Source organism: Crinia signifera, chromosome 2, assembly GCF_055691185.1.
Source record: "Crinia signifera chromosome 2, ASM5569118v1, whole genome shotgun sequence".
In the NCBI taxonomy this organism is placed as follows: Eukaryota; Metazoa; Chordata; class Amphibia; order Anura; family Myobatrachidae; genus Crinia; species Crinia signifera.
In genome coordinates, this window is record NC_139218.1 from 334,321,960 (window position 1) to 334,334,371 (window position 12,412).

At 41.4% G+C, this 12,412-nt stretch overlaps 1 protein-coding gene across 8 annotated transcripts in view; it reads right to left on the reverse strand.

Moving 5' to 3' along the window:
• SCN8A (sodium voltage-gated channel alpha subunit 8) overlaps nucleotides 1-12,412 on the reverse strand; it is a 192,284-nt gene that overhangs the window by 40,874 nt on the left and 138,998 nt on the right. For all 8 annotated transcript variants that reach the window (XM_083169477.1, XM_083169473.1, XM_083169471.1 and 5 more), the window contains exons 14-18: nucleotides 11,789-12,027; nucleotides 10,279-10,452; nucleotides 7,722-8,078; nucleotides 3,061-3,513; nucleotides 1,528-1,645 (exon numbers count right to left, since the gene is read on the reverse strand). In XM_083169477.1, coding sequence (XP_083025603.1) covers nucleotides 1,528-1,645; nucleotides 3,061-3,513; nucleotides 7,722-8,078; nucleotides 10,279-10,452; nucleotides 11,789-12,027 — 1,341 coding nt within the window. The remainder of the gene's footprint in view (nucleotides 1-1,527; nucleotides 1,646-3,060; nucleotides 3,514-7,721; nucleotides 8,079-10,278; nucleotides 10,453-11,788; nucleotides 12,028-12,412) is intronic.

Consider the following 12,412-nt stretch of genomic DNA (forward strand, 5'->3'; position numbering starts at 1 on the left):
TGTATACATTGCTGGGGCAGGTGAACGGATTTCTCCCTACGTGCACGGTGGCAAATTAAATCGTAGTTGTGCACATGGGTGGGATTTTGCCCAGTCGGAGCAGAGTCAGGTAGCGTTTACCTGTTTGCTGGCCTCCGAATATAAGCCCAGCGATCAGTTCTGAATCAGGCCCCTAGAACACAAATGCACTGAATAAAATGTCCCCTGCTTCCACCCTTGGAATTCAAACCCCGCCCATTATGTAAATAGCCTTTTATATGAAAGATTTTCAGCAAAGTCTTTCGCCTCATGAAAATCTCTTGCTCTTTGGGGAAAGTAGCTCAGTGTGTACGCACTACTTTGGTGACAGATATATCTTTCACAGATTTTGGCAAAGTCTTTTGAAATGAAAATCTTCTAGTGTGTATGGGCCTTAAGATTATGAGAATGCCAATGAGAGGCAAGCTCAAGAATAGTCTGTAGAAGAAGAGGGTTCTCTGCAGGCTTGACACAGACAACAGACCCACTAAGGTCTTCGGGCCCCTTTGTATCCCTATCTAAAACTATATGACCAATGATGCCGTAGAGTAGTGGAGACACTTCACTGCCACCATTTTTTAGAGTATTTAGCTACTGAATCTGTAAAGGAAAGAAGCTGTCTAGCCCCATCTTTATAATTGGCCCCATAACAAAGACCTAAAAAGTGGCATAAGTAGCTAACATTAGACCAGAAGGAAGACTGAGCATGTTATAGTACTACATTTCCTTACTATTGTCACTAGAGAGATAGACATTGGATACTGCAAATATCGGGAGCATGCATACCCACTGTAATTTTTCTTTGCTACGCTTCGCACACAATTGAATCCTCCCCATAGGTGTAGATTTTGCTTGTGTGTTCAAAGTAGTGGTATAACGTTATTCAAAGGGCTTTATTCAATATGTCAACATTTAGAATGTTGACGCAATGTCAACATTGAGATTGTTAACCTATTATGACAGATACTGTATGACGGTACTGTACATGCCATTGCTAGGAAATAGGTTTAGCCTATACCTAAACCTAACAATGATATGTACTGTAGACATTGTGGCAGTCATACCATGTTGACATTCTCAATGCTGGCATTCAGACCATGTTATTCAGATCAGGTATATGCCCTCGCTGTACGTTTAATAATAACTGTACGCAGATCACCTGCCTTGTTTGATTGCTTCCGGGAGTGCACTTCATGATGACCGGCTCTCTTTTTTGGACCAGCCATTTATATTCCTAAATACTGCATGTAAGCTTCCTTTCTAGCATAAATTAGTGATATTAGTAAGTAAAAGTTGCATTTAACCTCAGCTTCACATTTCCATCCATCCGAAGAAGAAAAATGTTGCACTCCACAGTGTTACCATCTTGACAGGTGAGAACAAAATGCCTACATGTGGCTCTTACTGTAGACAGAGACTTGTTAAAATCTTCTCCTAAATACAAGAAACCCCCCCCCCCCCAAAAAAAAAAACAACAACAAACTTTTTTAAATGTAATAAACAAATCACCCTCTGTAAAGCAGTTATCTGGATCTAGATATTCTTCTGGCTGTTCCACTGGGATTTCTTCTACTTCTGGCTTTATGTCAACTGTACTTCCCTCTGATGAGCTTGTGTCGTCCATTTTCTCCATGAAAATAAAAAAGAACAAAAAAGTCAACTACAGCATGTGTAAAACCAAATAAAAACAGCTTTTATTTCAATATGTTACAAATTAATTAGTGTATGGTTGCTATAGCCCAAAGCTGGGTACACATCTATACAATCCCTATTTCTGGCAACCGTTCGGCTGACCGTACACCCGTCGGACCGTCCACAAACAACAGCCGACACGCGCGTACACACCTGTACAATTTTACTTGCGACGTCTGATGTACTCCCGTCCAAACAGTCGCAAGAAAAAGATTGTACCACCGTACACACTGTCTCGATTTGGGCTATTGACACGTCACATGTGACCAAAATTATCATAATGGGCTGGGTAAGGGCATAATTATAGCTGTCACCCTTTTACCAGGGCTGGTTCCCAAAATACGGGGGACAAAATGACCAGGGGTCCCCCGTATTTTAAGAACCAGCCCCAGGCCAAACCAGCCAGTAGGGTAATGCCACAGCCGGGGGACACTTATTATATAATGGGTCCGGTGTAGATCACGGAAGGTCCCGCGGCGTTCTTTCAGTAATCTTCAGCCGCCGCACTGACAGCGTGTGAGCTCCCAGTGCGGCGGCTGAAGATTACTGAAAGAACTACAGCACAGGTGAGAGGTGCACTGCGGGGGGACGGGACGCCAGCCCCCTGCACCACCCCTTGTGCCACAATTCATCACTTGACTTTTTCCTCCCCCCTATCTGCACTTGCGGACCCACTCACCCCACACCACCAGCAGACCAGCACAAACCCCTGTGCTGCCATTCCCAGCTCCTCTCTCCCTCCTCCCCCTCAGTGACCAAGAACCCACATTAGTGGGACCTGGACGTGCACTCATTCTTTTTATTAATAAAGCAACTTTGCTTTTACACCACATTGTTTTCCAGACCCATCATTACCTTTGGTATAACTTGCATCGCATCCAGCTTTGAGCTGTAGCCAATACTGTCACATTTACACCACATAGGGCAAACTTCTGTGCACCCACGGAAGCTTGCTAGAAGGAGAGCGCATTGTATACCCTATCTGTATTACAATATCTCTGTGGTCTTGGACAGCTCAATACTCTGCAGCCCCTTCGCTCAAAAGGTAACTGAGCGCTAGCAAACCCCCTCTATCCATTACTCTGAGGCATGTATTATATAGCTTCCCTTCTGGACTTGCAACTTGGTGGGACTGCTATGCTATTACTGGTGCCTGTCTTTGTGTTTCCCTCCTACTGCGGCCCTCCAGATGTTGATCGGGAGCGTGTCACCCAATCAGCCGAAAATCGAGAATGTGTGTACCCAATTTGTTTATTTAGATCTTGTGTGTGTTATTTATGTAATTATGATGTGGATATTGCTTTAAAACAATCATTTTTTTTAAGGAATGATGTTCACATCTGTACTCACTTCTTCATCAGATACACTGCTGATGTCTTCCGTGTTGAGATTCTCGAAATCAGACTCTCCTACTGCAATGGGCACTTTGACTGTGAGATTTGGGTTATTTATAAAAGACAGGTGTTCCTCGTCTATCACATATTTCTCCACACTGCTTCCAATACCACTGGTTGTGCCATTCCCATTCTTCTGATATTCCATATCTCGATTGATGTCCACCCCAGCATGATTAACTAAGCAGCCCTTTTTCTCATACGTGTCATCTAAAGGTTTCTCATCCGCTTTTTTCTTTTTAAAGTGCTTCTGTACAAAGTTGCGTACAATTTGTTTAATCCAAGCTATGCCTTTCTTGATCCGAATGACCGATATCTGAAGGTTGTTCATTTCCCCATCATCATCTGTGGCGGCCAGATTGTCGGCACTGAAAGAGCTCAGCAACAAAGCCAGGAACAGGTTCAGCACCTAGGAACAGTGATACGATGGGATTAGACGCCGTACATTGAATACTCATACATTAAAATGCATCCAAATTAAAATGAATGTATTAATCATACAATAAAAAGACTCATTCTGGGTTATTTACTAACAATGCACAAGTGCAAGAATGCTTTATACCACGCACTAATCTAATTACCGATAGATTGCCGATCTTGTGTATTTCCACAGTTAATTAAGGAATCTCTCAGAATACAGCATTACTGAAAAGAACAAAAGTTTTGATTTTATAAATTTAATCTAAATTTAAATTTATGACTCTTTATGATGATTCTGTGGCCGCTTCCCCTATACCTACAGAATTGTATTTACTTTTATATGCTAACGTAGGAAATTGCAAATCTGTGTGTCTGAAGTGCAAGCCCACTGGTCTAGATGCAGCTGTCATCATTCATTACTGCCCGCACTGGTGTCACAAGAGATCTTGTGAGTATAAGCAAAATTAGTGACTAAAAATAGGAACGATTAGTAATCGCATAGTATTTGCAGTATGGGTGACAGGTAGCTGGCATTTGGGCAATAGAGACTGGGGGAAGGGGGATGGATTTATTCCGCACTGAATTGGTCCTATTGTGGGCCTTTTTATATCCAATCTGCTGTCTCTTGTATAGTTAATACTCAATTCCTTTCGGGTATTGGTTTATTCATCTATTTCAATAAGAGAGGTGGTGCTACCCTTCTCCGGTACATATGTATACAAATAAAAGGGGGGGGGAAGGGATAGTGGAGAAACAATGGGTGCACACTGCAGATGGTTTTATTAGGCATCCAACTGATACTTCAACGTTTAAAATGTAACTTTTATTATTAACGATATTAAAAAAGAGGTGTATTAATTACACCTTCTTGCTAGAACAATAGTGTAGAAGTGTGAAAAAGTTTAGAATAGCTGGCATTTGGGGATAGATACATGGCGTTTTCTGGGTGTTAAAAAAAAAATACAGATGCCCCAAGTGTTTTTAGGGTGGGTATCTGACGTCAGCATTGACCACATTCAGCCTGTCCCTGTCACAGATTAGTGGTAACTTCAGACTTACAATTTGCAAAGACGGCAAGTACGGCCTACGATACAGTAATTCGTAATTGTACAGAGGCATTTTTTCTTTCTGTCTGGGCTGCGGCTATCTGCTCACAGTGAACTGCTATTTCTCTGATTAGCGATTCATGCTCAGTTAGGCCCAATGCGCGATGCAAGCACAGCAGAGTAACAGGGTGATGACATCATGAGGGGCGATGAGGTCAACAGGACCAGGAAGTGCCACCTGCCTGGAGCATCCGGAGGATGCTCTCTGTCACGCCTGAGGTGTTAGTATGATTTTGAAGCTGGATTCCCTTAGGAACATTGTCCACATATGTGGGTAATCTCAGGTGTGGATGCAGAGACCAGAGCCCGAAGGCATGACCAATGTTGGAGGAAACAGAAATAAAATCAGTTACTTAAACAATGATAATTAGTGTGAGGAAGTATTAGACTTTAAGGAGAGGAAACAGAAAGAACTGTAATAGTCTTTGGACTTGGGTTTGCTCGAATGAGGAAACAGTAATAACTGTAAGTCTTTGGACCCTTTACCCTCAATATGCATATCCGATATGACTTCTTTGTATTTTTACACCAGGAAGCGTACGATTTATTCAGATCAACTGGAATGCGATGTATATAGTATAACAGTTGCAGGCCAGGAAGTAATGGGGTCCAAGTTAGCAAATCTCTCACAAAACAGCTTTATAAAGATAATTAGAGCTGGTTTGTTTGGGAAATATATATATTCAATGCAATCAGCAAGCCCCTGACGGCGAGCTATATGGCTCATTGTTACCCCCTCACTGGTTCTTTTCAGCGAGGTGGAAACATTGGCCATCAAACCGGAGGGACACACAACAAAATGTAGCAGGCTCGCTGCATTTGTGGTGAACCTCATCGTCCAACCCCCCTCGCCATCACTATCAGAGGACGGCAAGGATTTATTCCAAACATTGAATACGGCAAGGGGGTTTGACAGCGAGGATGGCTTTTCCTCGCCGAAAATAAGCCACCCCCATCGTACAAACCCCCATCGCTGCTGCTCGGCACCGCATTGAATACACCCAATTATCAGCAATGTTTAATTTTATGTACAAGTTCAAAATAAGAGCACATTTGTTATAAACATAAAAAATATTTTCTAACCTTAAAAATTCAAAATATACTTGATTTGTCAAAATATTGTAGTCTGTATTTTTTCTATTTTTTGGTACTTGTTTCCTAGCACGGCCGCAACGATCATAATCGCGGTCATCGGGGGTAAAATCGGGGCCATCGCGGGCATCGCATGCGCAAAAAAATCAGGTGCGATGGGCCAGACGCGATGCCCGCGATTTCCCCATAGAGAACAATGTTAAATGCCTCAATTTACACGCGATGACCACGATTTCCCATAGGAAACAATGTGAAATGGCTCAATTTACCCAAATTATCATAGGAACAATGGTAAATGGGCCAAAAACACCCCTGAACATTGAAATGTCCCCCCAAAAGTAGTTTACGCCACCACATGATCAACGTGAACCTGAAGCGTGGCGAGCGCAGCGAGCCCGCGAGGGGCGGCGGTACGTGTCCTCCGACCTTTTCATACCCCTACTATCCACATTGTTTTCTATGGGAAATCGGGGTCATCGCGGGTAAATTGAGGCATTTAACATTGTTCCCTATGGGGAAATCGCGGCCATCACGGGTGGACCATTTAAGCATTTTTAGGCGCACACGACGCGACCGACCCGATTTTTCACTGTTTTCAATGCATTTCAATGGAAAAATCGGGGGCATCGCCTCGGTCGCGTCGCAGGCCACTAAAATTACCCCCGATGGCCAAGATTTGTGGCCGTGTTAGGAAACAAGTACCCATTTTTTCCTTCAAATGCATGTTATATGCATAAGAATAACTAGATGCACAGGCAACTTTTGCTTATTAAATTGATATGTACAGTATATTAGTATAAGAATATTTGCATTTTCAATTTTATTAATCATTTCTAAAATGTATATTTATAACAAATGCGTTGTAATTTTGTACTTGTACATTGATTTAAACATTTCTGATTTAAAGATGTATCGACCTGTTTTCTATCCAGGTTACAAACTCAACTCCCATTACATTGGCTAAGTTGAGCAAAACATCTGGATCCAACGTTATACCGGTCACCCATACAGATGTAGCCGGCATCATCGAACCGGATCTGGCGGTCAGATCGCCAACCTCCAGCCCCCGCCAGAAGGGTACGTTCGCACAGGAGACCCTCGCGTGTCCCCTTCCGACAGAGCCCACCACCCCCTCCACATCGCTCCTCCGCTTGCACTGCTAGTTGTGAATGGGATGGCAAACAAGCAGTTCGCCAGCGCACACTTGCACCAAACATCTGCACATATGCATAAATGCACATGCACAGGCGCTAAACATCACTCCCCCGTGTGAACGCGTGTGGGAGCGATCCAACCAGAATTACCCCCTTTGTCACATACAGTAACACATTGTATATGGAAATAAGGTTGTTGGCCCTATATTGCCAGTTTGATATTTCTGAAGAAATCACCAGAACTGGTGTGAGGGACTGTCGGATCAGACATTGTAATAAGTGCAAATTGGGTGATCTGGACCCGCTTTGACTCACACACCGATGAACACCAGACACCTGAGCACCAGACACAAGAAATGTAGCTTTGATACATTTCCCCCGTAGACAGTGTGTATGGTACTGTACCCAGTGGCAGATCTGTATGGGTGATACAGATATACCACTAGGAACCATACAAACTTTCTATGGGGGAAATGTATCAAAGGTTGGAATAAGATAACGTGGAGATGAAGTGCTCTCCAATCAGCTTCTAATTGTTATTTTACAGACTGTGATTAAAAAATGATAGATAAAAGCTGATTGGTTGGTACCTCTTCTCTATCCACTATATCGCTGTCCTAGCTTCAAAAAATCTCCCATTATTCAGGAATGTCACAATTAAAATTGCGTAATAACACATTGGAGGCACTTTGTAGAGAGCTGACCTGACAATCAAGAGAAGGAAGCTTACACACATAAATATCCTTATGGTACATCTGAGCAACCAATAATATCACCGAGGCTTCCTCTGATGTGGGCAAAATGTAATACATAAATAAGTACATGATAGGAATAGATATACTAACCACTAAGTTACCAATGACCATCACCATCATGAAGACAACCAGACACATTGCCTGTCCTGCGACCTCCATGCAGTCCCACATGGTTTCAATCCATTCTCCACACAACACTCGAAAAACAATAAGGAAGGAATGAAAAAAATCATGCATGTGCCAACGTGGCAGCACGCAGTCTGGGTTTATCTTGCAGACACAGTCTTTGTAATTCTTTCCAAATAACTGCATTCCCACCACAGCAAAGATGAAAACAATGATGGCAAGCACCACAGTCAGGTTACCCAGAGCACCGACAGAGTTCCCGATGATTTTGATCAGCATGTTTAGTGTAGGCCAGGACTTGGCTAGCTTGAAGACTCTCAGCTGTTGGTTAAACACAATATTCACTTTTAATTAATGATATATATATGCATGCTATGATTCATGACAAAACTATCTGACTATTATTATTGGTCCTATTTTAGCTCACATTGGGCCTGATTCATGTTTGTAAGGAAATGCAAAGTTGCAAGGAAGCGGCTATGGAATTCCATGTCATTACAAATCTAATGCAGCAGGAGAAGTCTGTAGGAGATGCTGTTCGCATTAGTGAGGATCTGGGTGCTCAGGACGCATCTTCGGATCATTATCAAGACCATTGCTCTCAATATGTAGTGGTTATAGGCATAGGCCAGTCTGCATAAGCTCAAGCGTACTCAGGCTGGACATTGGATCCTGGAGCTGTCATGCCTTCAAAATGGGGTGACACCCCCCCCCCCCCCGTTTTGATTGCTGCACCCCAAATGTCACAGTATGATTTAACATCACAAGACCTGTTCTGCAGGGTTTTGCGCCTGCACAGTGGGTCCCTTTAATTTTTTACAATGATGTAACAGATTCCTTACAGTTACCTAATAAGTACAATAGGCACTCATATAAGGGTAATAAGATTTTATGTCACCAAAAAAGTAATTTATCTCAGAGCCTTCAGTCTTGCAGACTTTCTTTGCCTAGTGCCGATATGTTTGATAAATCATATAATTTATGGCTGCTCTATCTATCGCCCGTTTGACAAGATGCTTTGCTTACTTTAGTAGATATTTTTCCTTCTGAAAATTTTAGTTGTTTATAAAAGATCCTGTCATAGATTTGCTTTTCTGTCAATTATTTACAAATCATGGGGCACGTGTAATGCAGTCCAAAATTGCTGGAGGTGCGGGATGTTGGCCAATCTTGGATCGTAATTTAAAGCGGCATTCATTTACAGTACATGGCAAAACCAACCTGATTTTGAATTTTATGATTGCCGCTTTTAAAATTTGTCTGAGACTGGCATCTCTGGCAAACTTATACCCTATTACATACAGTATGCCCCCATATTACAAAAAGGGGAGATATACAGTAAGTGGACTCTTACTAAGCAGTGGGGGAACCATGCATTATCTGACCCTATAGCAAAATGTGGTTAAAGGGCCAAGTGATGCATTCAATCCGGAGCTTGCAGCCAATGCATCCTGTATGCTCTGGTAAGATAAGGCTCTCTGCTCAGCTCCTTTGAGAGCACTGTGGGGTTTACTGCAGAGATCTGGGGCATCAAGTAGGAGACAGAGGTCTTGGGAGAGAGCAACCCGGGCCTCCCTAAATTCTTATTTTTCATAGGCTAAAGCGGTGACGGGCAACTTGGTGCATTTCAAGGGCACAATGTGTGGGTAACTTTACTTCAAAAGGGACACACCAACACATTACTTTGATTTTATTAAGCCAAAACAATGTATTTGACATAACATGTATGGTAGTCCAAAAAAGAATTCTCATCCCAAACATCCCCCAAATTCCATGTCTACTTACCCAGAAAAGTATTTAACTAAACAGCCCTCATCGTCAAATTGACCCCTCATATTATTCATGTGCCCCAGACTCCACATAAAGCACTTCCCAAACCATCCATCCACCACTCACTAGGAGTACCAATAACAACCAGTATTTATCTAAGAACTAGTACGGCCCTGTTTGAAATTGAATTATCCAGCTTTAATTACGTAATCAGGAATCTAACAGCTCAACCCTGCGGAGGAAGTAGGGAGACCATCATTATGAATAAACATCCTTCCTTCTCCGTTCCCATGTAAGTTGAAGGTGCTGTAAGACCTCTCGGTACTGTACTATGCCGATGTGGTCACATGATACGGAAGTAAGCAATTCCGGGCAGAAATTTCAGTATTATGCTCTGCAGAAAAGCACAACAGCATAAAGTAAGAAGAAGCTGTGGACAGGTGGGATGTCCTCTAACCAATACTGGATTTAGGAATTGGTATGCCATTTTTACTAGCTATAAAATATGTATAGGTGCCCGATGAACTTATAAATCAAGATTTTAATACTCTGGTCTAGTGGACACGTTGAACATTAATTATTACACCTATCCCCATTAAGAAAAATGTGGACTCTTGAGGAACCTGAAGAATAGAGATGATTGACCATAATAACCAAACTAAACTACTATAGGGCACAATTTGCTTATGGGAGAAATAGATATTCTAAAAATCTAGGAGTAATGTGAAAAGTAAACATTAGTGCAATATACCAATCGAAAGGAACGCAGCACTGAAAGTCCTTCCACATCCTGAAGACCCAACTCCATTAAACTGAGAGACACTATAAAGCTGTCAAATATGTTCCAGCCTTCCTGAAAGTAATAGTACGGATCCATTGCTACAAGTTTTAAAAACATCTCTGCTGTAAAAATGCCGGTAAAAACCTGTAAGGCAAAGAAATATATATTATGTTATACATGATTAGAAAATGTACTAGGTAATTCTTCAATAGCATAGCAGAGGTTTATATACATTTTAGCCATACTAATTTCAAATTCATAATTTATATTTTATTTTGGCATTTCATAAGCAGAACACTCAAGCTCAGTGAGAGGTGTGAACCTAGAAATATCTGGTAACCTAAACTGGCATCAAAGCCCAAAGAACATACAGTACTGGGGCAGATTTATTAAGCTTGGAAAAGAGATAAACTGGAGATAAAGCGGAGAAAAGGTAAAAGGAGATAAAGCACCAGCCAATCAACTCCCAACTGTCTTTTTCAAACACAGCTGATTGGCTGTGCTTTATCTCCTTTTACCTTTTCTCCGCTTTATCTCCAGTTTATCTCTTCTCCAAGCTTAATAAATCTGCCCCATAGTATTTTAATCATCCGTAGTTAACCTTTGTTCTAAATCCATATCGGTACTGTAAATGTGGGGGAGATTTATCAAAACTAAAAGCATTCAGATACTGTATAATTTATCAAGTAAATTCAACAATGTGATAGCTGGAACTTGAGTATTTGCTTTGGACAACTTCTCTATTTGTCTTCTTCAGAAGATTTGAAACATCTCCCCGACAGCATTCCATAACCATCTAATAATTTTATAGTTTTTTTTTTAAAATATAATTTATCATTAGCCTTACATGTAGGGGTTACCACCACCCATCCGGTATTACTCTGGACAGATCGGTACTTAAAACCAGAGTCTGAAGGGGTCGGTTCACGGACTATACAATGTCCGGGAATAGGCAGCTAGTAGGACATGCATTGACACTAGAGGAGGTTAAGAGGAACTTGAAGAAATAATACTTCACAGAAAGGGTAGTGGTTAGGTTGAATAGCCTTCCATCCGAGGTGGTAAATGGTAAGACAGTAGAGAAATTTAAACATAAGCATAAGGCTCAAATTAGGGTTTGAGCTAACAATATGGTTAAAGGGGCAGATTATATGAACCAAGTGGTTCTTATCTGCCATCAAATTATGTTTGTGTGTGATCTGCCTTTTAGATCACTGGTCACACATCAACAGTTTCAGAATAGTATATTAATTCATTTATTTACACTTTGATTAGGTATTCAGTATTGAGAGCACACTACTATTTTACTAATATATTAGTAGTCAAAGCTTTCATTTTTTTAGCATAATCACAAAAATAAAATAGCAGGATCATTTGGAATTGACTTAGAAAGTGTCAGAACATTTTCTAATTAGACCATTCAGCATTTACCTACGCATATTTAAATTTTTTATTACTGTAGTTTCAGCAACAGTCTTACCAGATTTCCCACAATTAATATGCCTTCAAATTCTTCTGTCATTGGGTAGTGTTCCATAGCCATGAATAAAGTGTTGAGGACAATGCAAATGGTTATGGCTAAGTCCACAAAGGGATCCATTACAATCAGGTTTACTATTGTCTTGAACTTTACCCAAAAGGGACAGCACGTCCATATCAAATATGTGTCTGCAAACTTGTACCACCAAGGTGGACACTTCTTCTGAGATTCCTCCAGTTCTACAGAGAAGACCAAAAAAAAAAGAAAAAAAAAAGAGATAATATGCATAAAAAAAACCTATGAAAAAGACCAGATATAAAACAAATCACTGGGGCAATGTCAAATGAGATCTGCTCCACCAAAACATAATATTTACCTAAGCTTGGAAAGAGATAGTACCAAATAGCACATACAGCAGTCTCTTTTGTATACCTTACAAGACTGATCGTATAGGGCTGTGTTGAGGGCTTATAGGCTAGGAGCAGTGGTCGAAGTGGGCCGGTATGTGGAGGTATGGCATACAGGTACTTCTTCTCACTGACTCAGAAGTGCGGAGATGCAGAGGCGGGGGAGTGCAAGCCACACTTAAGTTGCTCTGTATAGGTGTCCTGTGTGGTGCCGCTG